The following is a 24,196-nucleotide window of genomic DNA, read 5'->3' as shown; positions in this document are numbered from 1 at the left end:
CATTTACTTGTCATTAACATGAACTGTTCAATTACGGATTAATTATGCTAAGGACAAAAAGCAACGCTGACAGTAAACAATTGTGAATAAAAGAAGACGGTCGAAGACAAAGACAAGTAATACTTGACTCGCGCGCCTGGTGTCAATAAATTGAACTAAAAATTATAAAAATGTTAAATAAAGTTATAAAAACATTAATAAAGCTTCAATTTTTCTAAAATAAATTAATTTACACAAATTAAAAAATTATCAATTTTTCATAATTATTCAAAAATGGTGAGAATTGTTCATTAATTTTTTTTTTTGTTTCTCGTGCCTTAATTTCATTCTTTAGCATGTGAAATTTAAGGAAAAAAATATTAAGTTCGTTAATATTCATGTTTAGAAGTTGCTCAAATAGATATAAAGTACTCGATTTGAAAACTTAAAAAAATTGTGAGCGACCTTTCAAAAATTTTTTTTTGAGCTGTCCTTTGGAAAGGACTCTTAAAACATAGTAAACTAACATATTTTCACACGAGACTTGAAAAAAAAAATAATCCTTTTTTTTTGGGTCGCCCTAATATATATATACATATATATATATATATATATATATATATATTAGGGTGGGTCAAAAAAATCGAATAATTTATTTTTGACTTTATACTCTGAAAAATAGGTTCGTAGACACCTAAAAAGAATTCTCTCCAAGTATAAGCTCTTAATTATAACGGGAAGGTCCTCCGCTTTGCGGGTTTCTAATTTTTCGAATAATCAGATAAAAAAATTTATATCTCGCTTCCAACTGCTTGGAAAAATATTCCGTGGCATAGATTTTGTGAGAAATTGAATGCTTTACAAAAAGGTCTCTTATGACTTTTTCAAAAACTCAACCGATTAAAAGATATTCATAGTTGAAGTTTGGCTATTTTAAGGAAAATATTCGTTTTTATTATGAATTTTATAAGTCGATGAAAAAAATTATTTCGGATTGCGGAACTCATGATTTTGTAGGAAATTTACTGCTCTACAAAAATGGTCTCTTATGATTTTTTGATTAAGTGAAGCCGTTACGAGATATTCATCGTCAAACATTAACGAATATCAATATTTCCAGTTTTTGATCAATAATTCGATAAATTTTAATTTAAACTATGAGTTTCAGGAAAATTTACATAAATTTGAGTTTCGATCGATAAAGAAATGTTATAAACAATTTTTTTAATATTGTTTTCAGTCTTGAGCTTGTTTGATTGCATTAAAACAAGAAATTAGAGCATTTTTTCGACATATAGCCAATGATTAGTTTAATTTGAAGTGAATGACATATTTCTTTGTCAAATTTAATATGAAAAGTATTGAATCAAGTGAGAAACAACCAGTATTTAACTTTTTATAGATAAATTTTTTATTGAATTATCAATTGCAATATAATTGTCTATATTTTTAACATAACAGTACGCTATTACTATAAATAATTTCTTTTATTACAATTTGGGAATGTTTTTGATGTTCTTTGACAACTTGCAATAAGTACTGGAATTGTTCTTCATTTTTGTCAAGCATTGATTATATTCACTGACTAATGCAACAGCTCGCTCTGCTGAATCATTGACAACTTTTAGTTGTTGAAAGTATTCTTTATTTTCGAGATAACTCTCATTAGTAGGCCATAATTCAACATCGACATCAAGAAAGTCATACGGTAGATCGAAGATTTTGAAAAGATTTAATGACTTTTTAGACACAAAGTCACTCAGAGTTCTCTGCGCCAATGAATTCAAATCTTTTTAGCAATTAAAAATCTTTTAGCTTTAGAATCTGTACCTTCACGAGTATTAACAGCTTCAACAATACTTTTTTACTTCTAATGGAACGCCATCGTCAAACAGTGATAAAATGGCAAGTTCATCGCTCAAATACCATAAGTGCGAAATCATTTTTTCACACGTAGCTGAAGAAATCAAAGGATTGATATGTTTGTACTCCAATAAATTTTTCATAAACTGCAAGTCATGATAAGCAGCAGTTGTTGCAGAAGTTGATGAAAACCAAGCTTTTAAATACAATGTGACTATAAAAATACAGAAATGACGAAGACCATGCAATTCTTTCTGAGAGAGTTTGAATTCATCTCTGAATAGATACATTTTCAAACTATAAATGGCCTTAGCCATCCATCTAGCATGATGAACAGCACCAGGACGTTTGAAAGAAATCTTTTCTTGAGGCATTTCTCCAAGGAAAATCAATGATAATTCCAATAATTCTTTATCTAACTTATTATAACATTTCTTTATCGATCGAAACTCAAATTTATGTAAATTTTCCTGAAACTCATAGTTTAAATTAAAATTTATCGAATTATTGATCAAAAACTGGAAATATTGATATTCGTTAATGTTTGACGATGAATATCTCGTAACGGCTTCACTTAATCAAAAAATCATAAGAGACCATTTTTGTAGAGCAGTAAATTTCCTACAAAATCATGAGTTCCGCAATCCGAAATAATTTTTTTCATCGACTTATAAAATTCATAATAAAAACGAATATTTTCCTTAAAATAGCCAAACTTCAACTATGAATATCTTTTAATCGGTTGAGTTTTTGAAAAAGTCATAAGAGACCTTTTTTGTAAAGCATTCAATTTCTCACAAAATCTATGCCACGGAATATTTTTCCAAGCAGTTGGAAGCGAGATATAAATTTTTTTATCTGATTATTCGAAAAAATTAGAAACCCGCAAAGCGGAGGACCTTCCCGTTATAATTAAGAGCTTATACTTGGAGAGAATTCTTTTTAGGTGTCTACGAACCTATTTTTCAGAGTATAAAGTCAAAAATAAATTATTCGATTTTTTTGACCCACCCTAATATATATATATATATATATATATATATATATTATATAATTATAATAGTACTTTTAGTTTTATAACATCATAACATCACAGAAAGGTTTTTAGGGTTACCTCCCTGAATAAAAAAAAAGTATTGAGACAACAGAAAAAATATTGAAAAGTATTGGATTGGCTAGAAAACCAATACTTTTCAATACTTTTTTCTTTGTGTCAATACATTTTTTTAATCAGGGCTAATACAATAGTTAATTAGTAAATTAATAAACACTTCAAAACAGAAATTATAATTAATTAAACAAATAAAACAATGATATTAATAGTCATTATCAAGAAAAAAAGAAAAAGAGGCTTCTTAAAATTTGGGAAGAATATCCGCAGTTGTCAGCCCAGGTGGCAACGAGTTCCAGGCACGTATGCTATTGATTATAAAGGATTGTTCATATATGTTACTATTTGCTGTAGGCAGACGCAAGTAATCTTGTCTAATGTTACCTCTACGTATTGTGACATTAAGATATATATATATTGAAGTCCTGGGCCAAATAGCTACAGGTAATTTAGCCTTGTTTTCTTGAAAAATAAGCAAACTATAAAGTAATCTCTCCTCTTACTTAACTTTAGCCACCCTAATTTATTATAATACGGGGTTACACGTTCGTATCTTGATAATTTGAAAATAACGTTTACGCAAGAATTCATTTTTCTTTGTAACTTAAGTAGCAACTTTTTCGACATGTTAGTCAGCGCAGCACAACAATTATCAAAAATCGGGAAAATAAGTGTAGTCACTAATTTTATTCGCAATTGTTCATTAAATATTTCATTGTTAATTTTAAGTTGAGCTAACTTTTTCAGAGCTTGATTACAAGTCTTTGATACTTGATGTTTCGCATTTATACAAACATCATCACTAACTTTTAGTCTACTGCCAAAGATGATTGCTTTGGTTTTTGAAGCATTTAATTCCCAGCAGTTTAATTGACACCATTTAACAATTTTTTCTATTTCACTATTCAATATAGTATATTAAAAGTACGAAATGTCTCAGAGCACATGCAATTGTTGACCGAGGCGAAGCCGAGGTCAACAAACATGTGATCTGAGGCTTTCTTATTTACTTCCCGAGGAGTTACTATTTTTTTCCCCGACGAAAGCGGAAACTTCGTTTAGCGCAGCGAGGCTAAAGTTGACGCTTTACATCCGGAGGGGAAAAAAAGCAATACTCTCACTGATCCGTACTAAACGACAAGACAAATATATCACAAGATCATCGGCGTAGAAAAAGTATTGACAATTTAAGATTTTTGATCGATCAGATATGTATAAGACAAATAACGACGGCCCAAGAACACTACCTTGAGGAACACAACTTAAAACATTTCTCCACTACGAAATATCGTTATTATTTCGAACTGATTGCGCTCGCTGTGATAAATATGACCGAATTCATTCAACAGAATTATCAGTGAAGTTCATAAACACTAGTTTTTGTAGTAGTCTTCAATGGTTAACTGAATCAAATGCTTTGCTGAAATCAAAGAATACAGCTATAGTCACCTTTGGCTCATCAATTCCTAGACGAATGTCATCAAAAAGTTTTATCACACTAATCTGAGTATTTAGACCTTTCTTAAAAGCCATTTGACGCCTATCAGCATAATTGTTAGCATTAATATATTTAACAGTTTGGTCATGTACACATCTCTTTAAAGCCTTCGATAAACTTGATAGCAGAGTAATCAGTCGAAAATCTTCACAGTTAGCTGCGTGAGCTTTTTTTAGGACTGGTATTACATGCGATAGTTTCCATTTGATAGGAAACACCCCTGTAGACAACGATTTATTGAATAATTTCGTAATCCATCGCAGAAAGTATGGTAATACACATTTGTAAGCTTTAATTGAAAAGTTATCCGGTCCCACAGCATTGGATATTATCCTCAAGATCGATTTTTTAACCGATTCCGAACTGAGTTTTCGGAAACTAAAGCGCTCATCGCAATTTTGATTGTACAAATATGTGACATCCTCCACAATTACTTGTGACTCATTAGTATTGCCTGATGATTCTATAAAGTAGTTGTTTAGTTCATCAAGATCAATTCTCAATACTAAGTTCGTTTTTTTACTCTTAACTAAGCAACCTTCTGAGGTCATTTCAAAACACCCGTGAATTTTTTGCGATACTTAGTTGGTGATCAAAATATCGTTTTTTCTCTCTAGTTAACCTTTGTTTTACCAGCTACCTGACATTTGAATATTCTCTGTAAACATCACCAGTTCTTTTGAAAATACGATACAACTTGTTTCGTCTTTTTTTAAATCTGGCGTAAACCATGGAGCCGGAGGACGACGTGGATGAACAGTTTTTTCCGGAGCAACAGTGTTAATGACATTATCCAGATATTCATGTAATGCACAATTCATTTCATCAGCTGTATCATATATTCTATCAATGTGATCATCAATACCATGACACATCACGTAGTTTATCATTATTGACTGCATTCCAATTATGACACCTGAAGCTGTTCAATTGCTGCTGGTTAACCTTATTCTTATATGTAATAGATATTACATCATGATTAGATAAAAAGGGTTCCAATGATTTATCAGATTGCAGGACTTTATAGAAATCATCAACTATGCAGACATCAATCGACGAGTCAGATCCACGTAAATGATGAGTTGACAGATAGTCTACGATGTCCAAGTTGAGGCTATTACAGAAGCTACAAAGCTGATCTCCATAAAAACATTTTTTGCTAGGATCAGAATTGAAATCTCCTAACAATATGATGTTGTTGTATGAAACCATGAGAGTTCTAAGGTTATCCTCTAGATCATCTAGATGCCCTATGTTGGGAGGTTTGTAGATTACTCCACCCGTGAAAAAATATTCTAATCAGACCTAATATGGCCTAATATGAACCGTTCATATCAGGCCTGATATGGAAATTAGCCATATCAGACTTGATATAGTCTGATCAGGGCAGATATGGCCATATCAAGATGTAGACAAGCCTGAAGTATATATAAAATTTATCATTCCTGATTTTATTTTGTTGTTTAGAAAATATGAATGTCACTAATTCGTAGTTTATACAAAATTTATTTTAGTTGTTTTTTCAACTTTATTCAAAAACAAATACGCTCTGTAATAGAGTAGAAGAATTCTACTTTTTATGGGATTTAACACTTCAAAGTCAAGTGTCTAGAAAAGAAACAATTCCGCCGCTATGCGCCATCTATCGAAGACATTCAATACTAGTTTTTACTGTATGGAACATGCAATTGCTCCATGGTGATGTCTTTGTTACTAATTAATATGTTATCAGATTTATAAATATTTCATTGATTATTTAAATTTCTTCCAAAATTTTCGAAAATTTTAATAATACATGAATAAATAGCTAAAAATTACATTTCATGATAAAGATATAAATTATAAACAAAAGATTTTTTCATTTGGCATAATACTGCATGAATAATAATAATTTACTGAAAAAATAAAAAATAAAATTTTACTTGTTGTAAATTTTAAAACGGACAAAAACGGTAACCGATTGGTTCTATGTTAACAGCAATTTTTGTTTTTTTTTTTAAGTTTCTTAAAAATGTTAATCAATTCGAAAAATATGAAAAATTTATTTATTTTTACTAAATTAATAAAAAAATTAATTTTATAAATAAACAATTCTAAAATATCAATTTCTCAATTGAAAAAAAAAAATTTGTGGAAAAATTGAACAGTACAAAATTAATTAAAGAGTTTTTGGAGTAACTTAGAAAACGTTTTTTGAAATTTATACATTTTACCATTTCTATAATTTATACCGTAAATCTACCGTAAAATGTATAAATTAAAAAAAATGAAAACGTAAATTTGCCAATTCTTAGACTTAAAAAACCTAATGATCGTATAAAAGAATTATCACTCAGATTTGGCCGTATTTGATACTATTAAGTCAGATCCGGCCTGATAAAATTATATCAGAACAAATCAAAAAATTAGAATCGGGCATATCAAATTATATCAGGCCATGTCAAGCCATATCAAGCCTGATCGAACTATATCAGGCCTGATATGGTCAATTTTCATATCAGGTTGATTATATCAAAAATTATGACATGGCCATATCAGGGCATGTCAAGTCTGATCAGAATATTTTTTCACGGGCAATAAGTATTTTGTCTCTCAGAGATGCTGAAACTCTAATAAATAGATATTCAGGATATTTATCTTCGTTGTTAGCAGAGGATGCTACATATTTAGATCTTAACTCATTACTGGTATAAAGAGCAACCCAATAGCATCCATTTTTTGAAGTTTAGCATTAATTTGCATCAGCACTCTCGATATGTCAGCAGTGCAGACTGGACAGGTGTCTACAATTTTCCCTGCTGCATGTGCCTTGGAAGGTAGACAGTACCGGATTTTGACACAGCTGTCATGAAAATAATGTTTACACGCGGCGCCATTTTAGACCGCTGCCGCCTGTTCTATTATCGACCTCAAACACAATTCACATGACTAGACATCATGAAAATTTCACTAGATGACAGCACACAAAATTACAATGTAGGGGGTTTTTACACTACCACTACATAAATAAATAAAACAAAGGTATACTTTGGCAGGTTAATAGAATTTATTAAATAATTTGAATAATTTCACGAGACTTAACAATAATACTTAATGTACTTAGATAATTGTTATTATAAGCGTCTACAGCTGTAGCGTATGGTTGTAAGTAAGTTTTTCGCTACCATAGATCTCGACGCTGCTGTTGCTGAGTTAGTTCATCTGCTGGTTGCAGGTGCCGTCGAGGCGCATTTGATTGCGACTCCCGTCGCTGTGGCGTGACCGAGCTTGTCATGCTGCCACTACAACCAACAACTATTATTTTCACTGTAACCTTAACTTTAATATTTGAGAGGTATCTTGTAGTTTTTAATTAATATTCCATTCACTAATCATAAAATTATTATTTCAAATAAAAATTTTGTTCTTAATTGACAGTTCACTATAAAAATGTTTTACAAATAATTACTTGATATCAATAATTACTTCTATTCAAATTTACCAGAAAAACACGTCTGTTCTGTACTACTATATGTATATGAATTATGAGAACTATTATATATGAGAAAAATATTACTTTCATAATTGACTCGGAAGCTACAGATCACGTCATAAATGACAGCCTATTTTTGAGTAATTTTAAAAAGTGTAATGATAAAGTAATCAAGAGTTCGAATAAAAATGATTCTGTAAATTTGTTATAGATGGACAAGGCGATCTGTTGCTCTGTAAAGTCAGCGATGAGAATAACATATTCAAATTAATAAATATTATAAGCGCAAAAGACTTATCGGAGAATTTACTATCATTAAAAAAACTAGCTGATGCAGGGTTCAGTATAAATTAAAATGAAAACAAATGCATGAAAACCATGCACAAGAAATCAGAGTAAAAAAAAATTAAAATTAGAAGATACAAGCAAAGTAAATTACATTTACAAGCCAGTAGAGGATATAAGCTTTACGAAAGACAAAGACACTTCAAAAATTTAAACGAACGAGAAAATTAGAGATACAGATAAAGAGATACACTGCCTTATGGCATCATTTAATGAAGATCAAGCAAGCCATGTTGAAGCAGTGAGAACACGAGAAAGAGTATCGTGAACAGAAGCCATTAGAGAAGAGATTGCCCGAGTAAAAACAGAATTCTGCCTCACCACCGCCGCAACACCACTGCACAGCTTTTTAAACGCTGCACCACCGCTGCACTACAGCCGTGACAATTCTGATTATTTTACAAGTACTGCATCACCACCGTACCACCACCGTGACAAGTAAAGAATTTATGTATTCGCTGCACCACCGTGTAACGGAGTACACGGGACCTTCTTTATCCGGTGAAGGTCTTCGATCCGAGCTAAAATTATCGACCAATTCCCCAGGGCGCTGTGCTCCGAAGTACTCGCGCCAATAGTCTTAAGCTAGTGAGTAAGTCCCCGAGAGGGTAGCGCCGGCGCTGAGAGAGAGAGAGAGAGTGGGGAAGACAGAGCCAAGAAGAAACGAAATAACAAATTTTGGTAAGTTTTATTGTGTTTGAACGATCGAAGAATCGACATCGCAAACATCTCACTCAGGTAATTATTTCTATTCTATTGTTTCTTGTGAAACGAGGCGATAAAATTTAGTTAAATTTAATGCTTGTTAGGCCCAATGCCAGTTCGCTTAAGTTTAATTAATCTAAGAAATATTCTAATACCAATTTCGTGTTCCAGAATAAAATATTCCCTGAGAATTAAGTTACGAAGTGGCGATTCAGGACCGTGCTGCCAATAAGACCTCATCGAGGAAAATATCAAGGAAAGACGAGAAACCCGGGAGTAAAAGCGTCGAGGGATTTTTGAAAATAAAACCCAAGGAAACTCCAGGTACAATAAATACGTCTAAATAGATTCTCGGTGAAGCGGCATCAGCCAGGCCTTAAGTCGGCTGAACGTTATCGCCATTTCGCGTTCGATCACAATCATTAGTTTTAATAAAAATTTAATTAATTAATCTTGCCAAAATTTAAGCAATTGGTTTAGTCAATAATTAAGTACTCGTTATTTGAACAAAAGTCCGAATAAAATTAAGAATAAATTTAAGAACAAGTCAGAAATGAAATAACTAAATAGTTAATTAATAATACCAGGAATTATTTCGGGTTATTAATTAAACACGTAGGCAGAGTCTGAATTAATCTTACTAGGAATTATTTCAGTTTGTTAATTCATGATTTCGGTGTCACGTGAAAGTTTGAGCTCTGGTAATTGAGTTTGAGTAAAATCAGTTAATTTTTGTGTCAATTAAAATCATTAAAAGAATTTCAGTAAAATATTTTAGTAAAATCATCAGAAGTTAAAATTAATTAAAATCAACATAAGTAATTTGGAACGAATTTTGATTGTGTAAAATAAAACAGAAGTAAAATTAGAATCGTAAAATATCGTTAGAATAATTGTTAAAATCATTTAGATAAAAGTAGAAAATAAATCAGTTGTAAATTTCACTTGAAGAAAAATTCAACAAAAGTTAGGAGAGGGTCAGCCATCTTGTCTCAAGCTCAAACGCTGAGTTAAGGACATACAAGGTCGAAACTAAAAATCTCAAGGCGTTATAAAGTGAAATATAATCCCCAAAATTAAAATAAAATAAATTCCAAGTTTCAAACTACACAAAGAAAGTAAAGAAAGTAATTTAGCAAAAATAAAATAAACTCAGTTATTCAGAGATAAAATAAAATAATTTAGTTAAAATTAAATAAAATAAAATCAATTGTCAATTTCTTAATTCGGAGATTAAAATTGAATAAATTAATTAATTAACTCTGACAAATGATTTGGACAAAATTAAAACAATTGAAGTAAATAAAATAAATTACGAAATTCGGCAAAATTCAACTCGAAGAAAACAATTAATAAAATGAAGTTAAATTAATTTTAAGGAAGTTAATTAAAGTAATTAAGTAAAATTTGGCAAAAATAAAATCGACAAAAATAAAATAAATTCGTAGAATACTAGGACGTAGCGAATATTTTGTCGGCAGATTATTAAGACCTCTGTCGTCAGATTTTAATCTATTAATACGAAATACGAAGACCTCTTAGTATTAAATATTTATTGTTGTATTATTAAGACCACGGCAGTAAATTAGTTAAGAATTTTAAAAAGGAAATTAATCGCTATAGGAATTTGGATTAGGAAGGAATGGAAAATTTGTTCAAGAGAAAATTTTATAGTTGAAATCTAATTTGGATTCAGAAAATTTACTTATCAGATTTAATTTGGGAAGTAAAAGTAAATAATAGTCGTAGAAAATAATTAATAAAGTATGGAAATTTTAATTAGTGTGGTTGAATAATAATAATTATATTGTGGGTGCGTGTGTAGAATTATGGAATTATGAAACTATTAAAAATATGGAAATATGGATTTATGGAAAGATGGAAAATGATTAGAAACTGCGGTATGGTCGCTCCATAAGAGGGTACCGTCGGGAATAAGTAACTATGATAGAAACCGCGGTATGGTCTCTCCATAAGAGGGTATCGTCGGGATTAGGAGCTTTGATAGGAAACCGTCTTATAAACGGAATAGGACTTAGGATTAAGTGTTAATTAATTGTAAGGGAAATATTATTGTAATGGGGTGGGTTTAATAAAATTTCTTGGAAAATGAATTTCTTTGATGGTTTCTGTTTTCTTCCCAGTAATCTCTCACGACCCTGTAGAACTTACTCCATGCTCTGGTCCAGTTTCTGGATACTGTGTCTAAAAATCCAGTGGCGCCCTAAATAAATTTAGAGGTGACCAAAGAGAACGAGTGGGCTTTTTCAAAAGAGTCGCATTTCATTTCAACCGCCACATCACAGTTGTGACGACCCGAGTAAGAATGAAATTATTATTTTTTTTTTTAATTAAAATTTTTTTTTTTGATTCACTATTAGGCATTTGAATAAAAAGAGGTTGAACAATAGGTCTTATATTAAAATTTCTAGTTAGATTCTTTCTCAATTAATTATTGCGTAATAAATTAGTTATGATGCCATTTTTTGTGAAATTGTAGGTATGATTTTGAATTGGTGCGGCGGTGGTGCAGTGGTGGTGGGGCGATGCGAGGGAGAGTAAAACTTCGGCGCTTCTAGTGAAGCCTTTCCGAGTCGTTTGGTGACAATTTCGTAGGCTTTACCCCAGATGTCCTTGTCAAGATTATTGCAGATTTCCTCCAAAACCTCGCTTTATTTGCTTTGATGGCTCCGCTTAGCGTCTTTTTGGCCTGCTTATATTCTTCCGAATATAAGTACTGGTTCGGGGAGCGTTTCGCAGCTCTCGTAGTGTGACGACGTAGCTCATGGCATCTTTTGCGAAGTTCTGCTATGTCTATTGATCACTAATACGCCAGCCTGTGAAAATTCTGATATTATAACCGCAATATAGAGGCGTCACATGCGGCAGTCATCGCATTTAGCACTGTCTTTTTCATCTCGCTTTCCGTCTTTTCCGTCTCGCTGCAGGTGTCCGGACTTTGAAGATTATTCTGAAGAGTAGACCAGCTTCGTGTAAGTGACGTTTGCAATTTTTCTAGATCAAGGTACCTGGCATTCTACTTCCGTTGTTGAAGGACTCGTTCTGGAGCCGGAACAGGGGCCAGACCAACGCTGAATGTCACATACTAGTGATCACTACCACTGAATTCTTCGGATAAAGTCTAGTCTTTAATCATGTTGGCTATCCTTGGAGTTGCCAGCGAGATGTCGAGGATGGATTATTTGTACCCCGGTCTTCTAAAGGTTGTGGTAGTTCCAGTGTTCAGCCCTATAAGGTCGAGTCTTGCTGCGAAGTCTGCAGCGTCGTTACCTCTTGTATCAAAGAAGTCAGCACCCCATTCAGTCAATATGGTGTTGAAATCACTGTAGTGGTTTCTCAGGAGTGACCAAAAGTGGCAGTGGTTTTGTGATCATCAACGGAGATGTTTGGGTCGTTGACGCCGATATGCCTGGTGATTTGTTGGCTTACCTATATGCTGTAGTAATGAATGTAACCAAAGGGGTACAGGCAGGACCATCGACGGGTCACGCGAGTACCCAGACGGATGTCGTCGAAGTCCCGATGGAGATCACAGAAAATAACTCACCGACCTCCGAGAACAAGCTCCAGGTTCCAGACAACGACTCAGTTTCAGCATCACCCTCCAAAGTCAGTTCGGAAGCACCGACTAAGGTCCCACTACGCAGACCATCGGAGAGGCAGCCGTTGAGACCACGGTTTCAGCAAACGGGCGACTCAAAAGAGCCCGAGAATTGGTACGAGTGGCAGCGACGGAGGAGCGATGCTATTCACCTTCAAGGGAGCGAGGAAGGTTCAGCCAGCGCCGAGAGGCCGAGTCGGAGAAAATAAAGACTAGCTACGCTAGAGACAAAGAAAAGGAAGGCGGAATGAGTAGAACCCCGCATAGTGAGCGATCCAGATCGACCAACCGGGAGAACGACAAACCATTTACGTGGCATGGCAGACCACAGAAATGCTGGAATTGCCGAAAGGAAGGTCACCCGTACAGTCAGTGTCCCGAGGAACAAACAATCTTCTGCCAGATGTGTGGTAGAGCTGGTGGACCGCTCGTACATGTACACACGGTAGTAAAGCGTGGAAGGCGATGGGTTCATGCAGACGAAAGTATGGAGGAAACGTCTCATGGGAGCAGTTGAGGAAAGATCCAAAACGAAGTGAGGGACAGAGGTTACCAGTAAATCGTCGTTGACAGTTTCAATCCACGGGTTACAGATATCATATAATACAGCTACAGTTGAGTTTAGCATTCGTTTTCGATACATGTTCAGAAATAACACCTCGCCAAGCCTACGTGAGTACAGTGTGGCCCATGGCCAAAAGTTACATGAAGTTTATTGAATAAAACATTACAGGAGGTCACAAAACCGCGAAATAAATTTTTCTGCGAGCTGTAGAACTCGCAGTAATCCAGCTACGAACAACAAGTCGAGACAAGAGCACGCAGTACCGTAGGACTCTCAACAGCCAGTAAAGCAATGGATCGGATCCAGTGTTGAGCAGCTCAAGTCATACAGTCTAGCCAATTATCGAAGCAGTGTGAAGTCAACAACATCAACGTTCAGCGAAAGATAATATCAACGTATCGAAAAGCACCCCCAGTGGGAAAAGAGTTGTGACGTTATTTTAACGACCAGGGTCTATTTAAAATGAACGTCACTAGCGCCAACGAATTTTTTGTAAGTTTAAGCCGATATTTTAAGGCCAAATATCATCAAAAGTAATTTTTGAGGATTAAAGATCAAAGTTTTGTGAGATAAGTGAATGTTGATGCCAAGTAATGAAGTGCTATAGTTTTAGAGTGAATTTAGAGAATTAATGTTACAGTTGTGATTTTGATCCTTTTAAAAGTAGAGTCAGTTTTTAGTGTCAAGTTTTGAAAAATTTTAAGGTCAAGTCATTTAAGGGTGTTATTGAGTTATTTTGAGTTTTGAGTTTTGGGTTTCGAATTTTGAGTTTTGAGTTTTGAGTTTTGAGTTCTGAATATTTAGTTTTGGGTTTTGAGGTTGCAGAGGACGTAGGTAAGTCAGCGTTACCGTAAAGCGAGACTATAAGTCACCCGATTTCGTTTGATGTTAGACGCCAGTCTAACCCTTTGAGACTTCCAGATGGAATGCCTAAGTCTGGTTGAGATGCCAGCGCTCCGACGTAGAGGAACAGGACGAAAGCATATGGGATCAGTTTGTTTTCGATTAAGTTTACGTTTTGGCTAGTTTTGATCATTTCTAGCGAATAAAAATTATCTACCTTTGTTTATAATGTTACGTTTACGTTCTGAGTTATTGGTTACGATCCCAGCCATAGTCAGTTCCTGGAGGGCATCTACCAAAGGAATATCCGTACTCAGAACCTCAATTGTTTGATTAACAATTAAAATATTTGGGAATGAATTGATTATAGAGATTTTAGTTTGTGAGTGAGTCATATTTAGGAGTTGAGTTTTGGATTTCGTAAAGTTCAGTCGCAGTTAGTCGAGTTTGAGAGTTGCCATTGGTCACTTCAAGTGATCAGACGTACGCATCGTTTCAGTTTCAGGTTAAGAATTTAGTCTTTTGGGTTTTATTCTGGGCTTCAGAAGTAAATACAGAGTTTATGAAGTTATTTAAAATAAAATTAAAAGTTACTCAGCATTGACATTGTTTCTATAAGGTATGAAATCGCTTTATTTATTGTAATTTGAGCGTTAATAATTGAGTTCTTGGTCTTGCTACATTAGATAGCTGATTTATAGAATACTTTTGTATTATAAATAATTTAGAGTCCCGTTGACAGATTTATTTGAGATTATAATACTAAGATTTATTTATTTATTTGTTCAATTTTGTAAGAGTAAGGGTCTGTAACATGACTATAACGTTACCTATTGTTAGCTGTACGGTTCCGATAATTTTGTTATGAGTTATGATCTAGTTTGTTATTTAAGATAAAGTTTTTATTGAATAAATAAGGATTTTGTTGAGCATAAATTTTTGGTTTTGCAAATAAAATCATTGCAATTATGGATTGACACTAGGGTGATTCAAAAAAAAAGAATATTTTTTTTTTCGTTTGGTACTCTGAAAAATAGGTTCCTAGACACCTCTAAGAAAGCCTCTCCAAGCATGAGTTCTTAATTGTAACGGGAAGGTCCTCCTTCTTACAGTTTTCTATTTTTTCTTATTATCAGATAGAAAAATTTATATCTCGCTTCCAACTACTTGAAAAAATATCTTGTTCCTCAGATTTTGTAGGAAATTGAATGCTCTACAAAAAGGTCTCTTACGATTTTTTCGTAAACCCAACCGTTTAAAAGATATTAACGGTTAAAGTTTGATTATTTTTGGGAAAATTTTTTATTTCTTAAATTTATAACTCAATGAAAAAAATCATTATGAATGATGAAACTCATAGTTTTGTAGGAAATTTACTGCTCTATAAAAATGGTCTCTTATGATTTTTCGATCAAGTTGAGCGTTTACGAGATATTCATCGTCAAACATCAATGCATATCAATTTTTCTAGTTTTTGATCAATAATTCGAAAAATTTCAATTTATTCTGTGAGTTTCAAGGAAATTTAGACAAATTTGAGTTTCTATGAATAGAAATATGTTATGAACTATTTTTTTAATTAGTTTTTTTAGTCTTGGACATGTTTGATTACATTAAAACAAAAAATTAGTGCATTTTTTTAAATATATAATTCAATTTAGTGTGTTTCACATGTGTTTCACTTTTTTGTCGAAGAATTTATTTATTTAATTATCAACTGCCATATAATTTTCAATATTTTCAACATAACGGTACACTTTTACTGTAAATAATTTCCTCTATTGCAGTTTGGGTAGTTTTTTCGATGTTCTTTGATAATTTGCAATAAGTATTGGAATTGCTCTTCATTTTTGTCAAGCATTGATTATACTCACTAACTAATGCAACAGCTCGTTCTGCTGAATCATTAACAACTTTCAATTGGTTAAAGTATTCTTTATTTTCAATGTAACTGTCATTAGTAGGCCACGATTCAATATCTTTATCAAGGAAGTCATATGGTAAATCAAAGATTTTAAAGAGATTTAAAGACTTTTTAGAAACAAAGTCACTCAGACTTTTTGCGTTAATGAATTCAAATCGTTTTTATCAATTATAAATTTTTTAGCTTTAGAATCTGTACCGTTACGAGTATTAACAGCTCCAACAATATTTTTTTACTTCCAATGAAACGGTATCGTCAAATAATGATAAAATGGCAAGTTCATCACTTAAATACCATAAATGCAAAATCATTTTTTCACAAGTTGCTGAAGAAATCAATGAATTGATATTTTTGTACTCGAATAAATTTTTCAAAAACTGCAAGTCATGATTAGCAGCAGTTGTTGCAGAAGTTGATGAAAACCAAGCTTTTAAATACAGTGTAACTATAAATATACAAATTTGCCGAAGACCGTCCAATTCTTTATTAGAAAGTTTAAATTCATTTCTGAATAGAAACATTTTTAAACTGTAAATTGCCTTCGCCATCCACCTAGCATGATGAATTGCACCAGGACGTTTGAAAAAATTTCTTCTTGAGGCATTTCTCCAAGGAAAATCAACGACAATTCCAACAATTCTTTATAGTCATCTCGGGGTTGTAGTAACTATCAAAAACAATTAAAAATTTGTCAGAAACAAGAAAATTTTTTTCTTAAAATCGCAGTTAAATCATACCTGTAAGGATTGTGCAATTAAACTAGATATTTCATTTTTTTATCCAAAATGATATCAGCAACAACAGTATCTTCAATTCCAGATTTATAATTAGTTTTATTTATTTCATCCCATGATTTTTTAAATCTTCCGAACATTGGTACGTTTGGCCCAGATGACACAGGCCAATATACTTCAAATGCACTTCTCAATATGATCTCAAAAATGTGGTGACGACATGGTAACCAGATTAACTCTCTTCCCAAAGTCTTTTCAATTGCCTTACATGTACCGTTATGAATTCCTGTATAAAGAAAATAGATAACTATCGTTAAATTTAATATTTTCAACAAATTGTAGATTATATTTAAAATCCAAATGAGTAAATAATTCTCAATAATTTCAAAAGTGAAATTCAGTAAGCAATAAAAATTAAACTAGAACGTTAATAATTAAATATTTTTTAGATTAAATTATCATTGATAAGTTACCTGTATTAACTGCCGTCGTGTCAAAACACATCGCCTTAACATAATTAGTAATACCCCATTCACTCAATGTCGATAAAATGGCTGATGTTTGATTGTCTGCCGTCCCAGAATTCATTTTGGAACCCCAAGTAATTGTTCGGTACCAAATGCAGTTAAAATAACTGGTAGCCGTTCCACAGATTTTGATCCAACAAGGTCATTCAGCATTTTTCCGTCCCAATGCACAACGTATTTATCGTGTGTCTTAAAGTTGTCATTAAGTCCTTTAGCAATGTCTTCTCTTTGAAGGATACGAGCTCGTTGAATTGAACTATAACTGAGCGTTGTATCTTCAATTTTAATACCTACTGCTAGTAAAACCGGAACAATAATAAACATCGCATTTCTACTGCTGACATTAGCTCGGTCGAGTCCAAAAATGACTTCAGGAGTTAAGACATCAAGTTTTGCTCGTTTTGTCGGAATTGGAGGTTCATACTCTGAATCAGATCCAAAATTTGTAACTCCACTTAATGTATACGTAGAGAACGACTCTGATTTTTCACTTGGAACAATCGCACGACTGGTAGACGGTTGATCTAAGTCTGGAATAAGATCTGTTTTATAAATTAAACGAAGAAAATGTATAGAATTTATTCATTTTGATGACAAATAATTAAGAAAGGACTCCAAAAATTGTCTAGTCAAATGTCATCTAGTCATCTATGAAAAGTTACACTACTACCTGACTTTATAATAATTAAATATCTCAGATACTTACTACTCTCATCTATTCCCATCATAGTTGTGGTTAAGTTTGATACAGGTACATTATTAGAAAGAATCTCTTTATGGGTACCGAATTTTTGATCCAAATACAACTTTCTAATATTATCATCAAGCACTTTTAAGGATTTTTCGCTCACAATGTCGAATAATTGTTCAAGATCAGTCTGAAATTTCATTTCCTTTTGGTTTTGCGCTGAATTCTTTTTATCGAAATTTTTTTGTAATTTTAACCATTGACTGTGATAGCGAAGAAATTTTTTGACTGCATTAGGAGCTCCACTAGTTGGAATCTGATTTTTTCTCCACAGTTCAATAACTTGGTCAACTGAATTTTTAGCACTTTGTTTGATTGAATACTTTAAAATTTTAAGTTGGTAGAAAAACACACGCATAACCTCTTTCACTTTTGGTAACTTACGTTCCGAAATTCTTTGTAGAGGTATTCCGATAAAACGTATTTCTTTATTCATTGTAGGTTAATTGATGATAAATAAATTTATGTGATGATTATAAGACTTATTTAAAATGAATTATTTTATTACGTATTCAAGATGATCAGTTTTAGGAACACTGAAAATACGATATTAAATGGGTAGATACTGAAGATAGTTGAGAGTAAAAAACATAGATGGCGTTAGTTTCAGAAGACAAACAGAAGAAGAAATGGAATTCAAAACAAAAATCCCCTCGAACGAAAATTTTATGTATATTTTGTGAAAAACAATTTAAAAATACGCACTGAACAAATTTCATAATAATAAATGACAACGCGATTAAGATTTTAAATTATTAAAGATAAAATTTAAAAAAATATTATTAGAATAAAAACTTTCAAATGAATTTTTGAACAGAAAACATCTATAGGAGTTGCTTTTATAATAAAAACTCAAATTTGTCTAAATTTCCTTGAAACTCACAGAATAAATTGAAATTTTTCGAATTATTGATCAAAAACTAGAAAAATTGATAAGCATTGATGTTTGACGATGAATATCTCGTAAACGCTCAACTTGATCGAAAAATCATAAGAGACCATTTTTATAGAGCAGTAAATTTCCTACAAAACTATGAGTTTCATCATTCATAATGATTTTTTTCATTGAGTTATAAAATTCATAAGAAATAAAAAATTTTCCCAAAAATAATCAAACTTTAACCGTTAATATCTTTTAAAACGGTGGGGTTTACGAAAAAATCGTAAGAGACCTTTTTTGTAGAGCATTCAATTTCCTACAAAATCTAAGGAACAAGATATTTTTTCAAGTAGTTGGAAGCGAGATATAAATTTTTCTATCTGATAATAAGAAAAAATAGAAAACTGTAAGAAGGAGGACCTTCCCGTTACAATTAAGAACTCATGCTTGGAGAGGCTTTCTTAGAGGTGTCTAGGAACCTATTTTTCAGAGTACCAAACGAAAAAAAAAATATTCTTTTTTTTTGAATCACCCTAATTGACACTCTACTCGAATCACGCCCTCTCTCCACAAACCAGCACACTGAGCAACCCCGAGGTATCCCGTTGTCTTTCCGGTCTTTGGTTATTTGGTCTATATTTTATCAAGTTTTTGTGTTTCCGATTAAGTTTACGTTTTGGCTACTTTGATAATTTCTGGCGAATAAAAATTATCTGATTACGTTTTCACTGGTTTAGTAATCCCAGTGATTAAAAATTACCTGGCGCCCTAATTTTGTTGAGACCAGAGACTGAAAATCGGGTAGATACCGAAGTGTAATTCAGAATTTTATCTAGAACTAGCTGTTACCCGCCCGCTTTGCTGGGCGTTTACAGAATTGTATTTATAGATTTAAATTTGAAATTTGATTGGAATGTTATATTGACTTAGAGATTCCAAATTCCATCGGAGTAACATTTACCTTTTATCCACGTGATCCTTCTAGCTAATATGTATTGTAACTTTCCATGTGCAATTAATATAACATTCCCGTGGCTTTCTTGAAAAAATGAATAACAATTCATACAACGAAAAAAATTTTAAATGAGCATTGGAAACTTCAGTTAAAGTTATATTGTAGGTCTCATAAGTGAAGTTAAAATCTGCCTAGGTCAAAGTCCAGCGAATTTTGTTGTTAATTAAAATTTTCTCCGTAATAACAACAATTCATCGATTAATGATCAATAAAAATAAAATGTATGTTAATCTCTTAATCCGTTGACTCAATAGTTACATATGAAGTAAAATTTTAGAAACCTTATAATGATGATTTTTTATCCGCTGCTAAAGAGACGATTGTTGTAAGAAAATATAATTATTAAAAAAGAAAAAAATTTTAATTGGTTGTCCTTGGAGGCCATCCCTGTGATTTTTTGTTTCTCCTGAGATTCTATTAAATTTTATATCTATAGGAACAATGTGAATTTTTTGACAAACATCACTCCCGCACTCCTATGTAGGGGAGGAATTTCGTACGATCCTATTTGAAATGATTTCTACATTGTAAACAAAAAGTTCCAACAAAAGTTTGAGGCCATAAAATCTATTGTTTAAAAATAAGAGATTTTCATTGTTAACGCACGCGTAATCCCTTTTGAAGTCAGAATTCGAGAAAAGCAATTTCTAGCTGAATTTAACATCATATGTAAATTTATTTTGTTATTAATACGCTGAAAAATATGTAACCTTGAAATTATTAAAATATTTTTAACCGAGAACACCATTTTAAACAAATAAATTTTCTTGAGTCAATAGAAAAAATTATTGCCTCAAGGATAATTTCTGGGCAACAATTGATATCGCGACATGTTAAATGCGTAAGAATTATGAGGTAGATGTGTAGGAGGAGCTGGGTAGATCAAAAGTATTTTCAAATTCAAGGTTTGCAGGAGCTAAAGCTCGGATATTAAAAAAATCTTAATTGTTAACACCTACCCCCGCAATCCATATTATAAGTAGGCTATCATAAAATCCGCTCTTATAGCATTCCTACATCACATACAAAAGATTCTTACCACATTTAAAACCTGTAGAAGCTATAGCTTGAAATTAAAAATCTTAATTGTTAACACCCACCCCTGCAATCCATTTTGAGAGTAGGTTGTTATAAAATTCGCTCTTACATAATTTTGAAATCACTTATAGAAGATTCCTACCAAATTTGAGAACGATGGGAGTTATAGCTTGAAAATTAAAAATTTTCATTGTTAATAGCCACCCCCGCAACCCTTTATGGGGGTGAGATATCGTGAAATTTGTTCATAGATAATTTCAACATCTCTTACAAAAGATTCCTACCAAATTTGGAGTCGATAGGATTAATAGTTTAAAAACGGGATCTTTTCATTCTTAACGCCCCCGCAAACCCCTTTGGGGGAGAAATTTCTTAAAATTCGTTCTTAGCTGACCTCTACATGGTAAAAGTAATATTCCTACGAAATTTCAAGTCTCTAGGTCTTTTAGTTCCAGAGATATCGTGATGAGTCAATCTACCTATAGAACAGCTCCTATATTTTTCATTGTTAACGCTCCCGCAAGTTCCTTTGGGGATGGAATTTCTGAAAATTTGTTCTTAGCTGACCTCTACATGGTAAAAGTAATATCCCTACTAAATTTGAAGTCGATGGGAGTTATAGCTTGAAAATTAAAAATTTTCATTGTTAACAGCCACCCCCGCAACCTCTTATGGGGGTGAGGTATCGTAAAATTCGTTCATAGATTATTTTTACATCTCTTACAAAAGATTCCTACCAAATTTAGAGTCGATAGGAGCTATAGCTTGAAAATTAAAAATTTTCATTGTTAAAAGCCACCCCCGCAACCCCCTGTGGGGGTGAGATATCGTAAAATTCGTTCATAAATTATTTTTACATCATTTACAGAAGATTTCTACCAAATTTAGAGTCGATAGGACCTTTAGCTTGAAAATTAAAAATTTTCATTGTTCAAAGTCACCCCCGCAGCCCCCTGGGGGGGGGGGGGTGAAATATCGTGAAATTAATTCATAGATTATTTCTACATCTCCTACAGAAGATTCCTACCAAATTTGGTGTCGATAGGAGCTATAGTTTAAAAACGGGAATTTTTCATTGTTAACGCCCCCGTAACCCCCCTTGTGGGTGGAATTCCGTAAAATCCGTTCTTAGCTGACCTCTACTCGGCGAAAGGAATATTCCTACCAAATTTCAAGTTTCTAGGTCTGATGGTTCCCGAGATATCGTGATGAGTGACTGTATAGATAGGAATCTCTTATATATATATATATATATATATATATATATATATATATATATATATATATATAGATTAAGTTCCCGTACAGCCCCCGTGAAAATTTCGATGATAAGTTGAAAATTCGGATTATAAATTGGCGTTCAAGGCCAAAGTCTTGAAGCGCGGAACACTGTAACGATCGAACACCAGTATCGACTTTGAAAAATCTGATTATAATATATATATATATATATATATATATATATATATATATATATATATATATATATATATATATATATATATATAATTATGTTGGCCAAGCTGATAAAAAGCGGAGATTCGACACGCCTATGTGGCCCCAAGTGGCCTCCTGATCAAAGTCCAAAGTTCGAGGTAAGACAAGTAAGAAAACGCACCAAAATTTGATTAATTAGTATGGATGAATGAGTGTAAAATTGTATACAGTATGAGATTGAGTGAGAGATATAGCGACCGTAAGACAGCGATCAGACGAACCCATGATTTTGAGAGCAACCAACGACCACCGTGACATCTGGAGGACTACGGCGAGCGACGAGGGAAAAATTTGGAATTTGAATCAACGAATGACCGCACTTATCGATCAACCGCAGTAGAGCGAGGCTCCACCTGGACGCAAAGACTAACTGATCGGTGATTCGACCAATCATCGATCGGGAGAAAAATATCCGACACAACCATCGACAACTACGGCCAGATGGAAAAGGCCGTGAGCTGATTGGACGCGCAGATTTTTGGCTGCGCAAAATAAATAAACCACATGGTGCCGAGGAGGCAGCATTCTAAGGGTGCATTCGCGTTGGACGCTTACGCGCTGTGAGTACTCACGCTTATAAGCACAAATTTTTAGTGTTCGAGTTGGCCTATAAGCGCTTAGAATCAATAACTAAATTTCGTTCGTTTTGGATATTGTGAGCGTCAATGAACATCAACATGGCGAATATGGTAACTATTTATCAAATAATAAATAATTTATTAGAAATTATCGATGATGAGTCTGATGATAGTGATGAGTTTGATATGATTGAAGATAGTGATAATGATATAGAATGGGAGTATTGCAGTACTCATTTGAATTTATCTTTCAAAAAAGAACCTATACCAAGAATTAAAAATTTTGTTGAAGACCCTTGTGGAAATAATTCTCTGAAAAAACTCTTGAAAAGTCTTTATAACTCTGAATAAGACTTTTCGAAAGTCTTCACATCCCTAACTACGTAAAGGAAAAACTTAATAAGTCTTCAAAACTGTGCAATACTCTTCAAAAGTCAAATTTTCCCTGCAATTTCGGAATTTCTCAAAGAGTTATTAAGACTTGATAAGACTTGTTCAGTTTTACAGGAAAAGAAGAAAGTATTTCTTTTCAAAAAAATTACTTATCAGAATTAAATAAAACTATAAAAAAGAATTAATGCATGTTTTAAAAAAATTTTTTTTAAATAATATTTTCATCACGAAAATACTTTGATGGGCATCGAATCACTCATAGTTGAGCAAGTCAAAACATCAACAGCAAATGAAGTGCGCTTGATGTTGGAAACAGATATTACTCAAAGAGTAAATCCAATCGGTATTTAATTTGGACTATCAAATATTAAAGTCAACTTTCTAGGTAGGAAAGAATTTTCTAACCACATGCCACCTATTAGAAACTAAGAACACTCAAAGATTCTAACTGTAAATTCGTAAACTAAAATATGTTAGGTGTCAATTAATTCCAGCAGATAGCGTGTGGATAGAAAATTCTTTCCTACCTAGAAAGTTGACTTTAATATTTGATAGTCCAAATTAAATACCGATTGGATTTACTCTTTGAGTAATATCTGTTTCCAACATCAAGTGCACTTCATTTGCTGTTGATGTTTTGACTTGCTCAACTATGAGTGATTCGATGCCCATCAAAGTATTTTCGTGATGAAAATATTATTTAAAAAAAATTTTTTTAAAACATGCATTAATTCTTTTTTATAGTTTTATTTAATTCTGATAAGTAATTTTTTTGAAAAGAAATACTTTCTTCTTTTCCTGTAAAACTGAACAAGTCTTATCAAGTCTTAATAACTCTTTGAGAAATTCCGAAATTGCA

The 24,196-nt window shown here is 32.7% G+C and overlaps 2 protein-coding genes across 17 annotated transcripts in view; one reads left to right on the top strand and one right to left on the bottom strand.

Annotated features, from left to right (window-relative positions):
* The window catches only part of Mp (collagen XV/XVIII-type protein multiplexin), a 622,917-nt gene that overhangs the window by 349,607 nt on the left and 249,114 nt on the right, over positions 1–24,196 (top strand). The window lies entirely within an intron of this gene.
* LOC141527715 (uncharacterized) lies at positions 17,231–18,690 on the bottom strand. 2 transcript variants are annotated; one of them, XM_074243340.1, is made up of 2 exons: positions 17,895–18,690; positions 17,231–17,730 (listed from the first exon to the last, which is right to left on the bottom strand). In XM_074243340.1, exons 1-2 carry the CDS (start codon positions 18,370–18,372, stop codon positions 17,246–17,248), a joined length of 963 nt encoding a protein of 320 aa, XP_074099441.1. In that variant the 5' UTR covers positions 18,373–18,690; the 3' UTR covers positions 17,231–17,245. The 2 variants fall into 2 exon arrangements, with proteins under 2 accessions (XP_074099441.1, XP_074099442.1); XM_074243341.1 differs by having other exon boundaries at positions 17,231–17,718; positions 17,895–18,689.

This window comes from Cotesia typhae, unplaced genomic scaffold, assembly GCF_013202065.1.
Source record: "Cotesia typhae breed Kobodo isofemale line unplaced genomic scaffold, CoteBio_Ctyphae contig_4, whole genome shotgun sequence".
Classification (NCBI taxonomy): Eukaryota; Metazoa; Arthropoda; class Insecta; order Hymenoptera; family Braconidae; genus Cotesia; species Cotesia typhae.
This window is presented reverse-complemented; position numbering and strand designations above follow the sequence as displayed.

Coding starts and splice junctions, on each gene's coding strand:
- LOC141527715 (XM_074243340.1), bottom strand. CDS start 18,372: ATGAATAAAGAAATACGTTTTATCGGAATACCTCTACAAAGAATTTCG. Junction 17,731..17,894: donor GATGGGAATAGATGAGAGTA/GTAAGTATCTGA, acceptor TTTATAAAACAG/ATCTTATTCCAGACTTAGAT.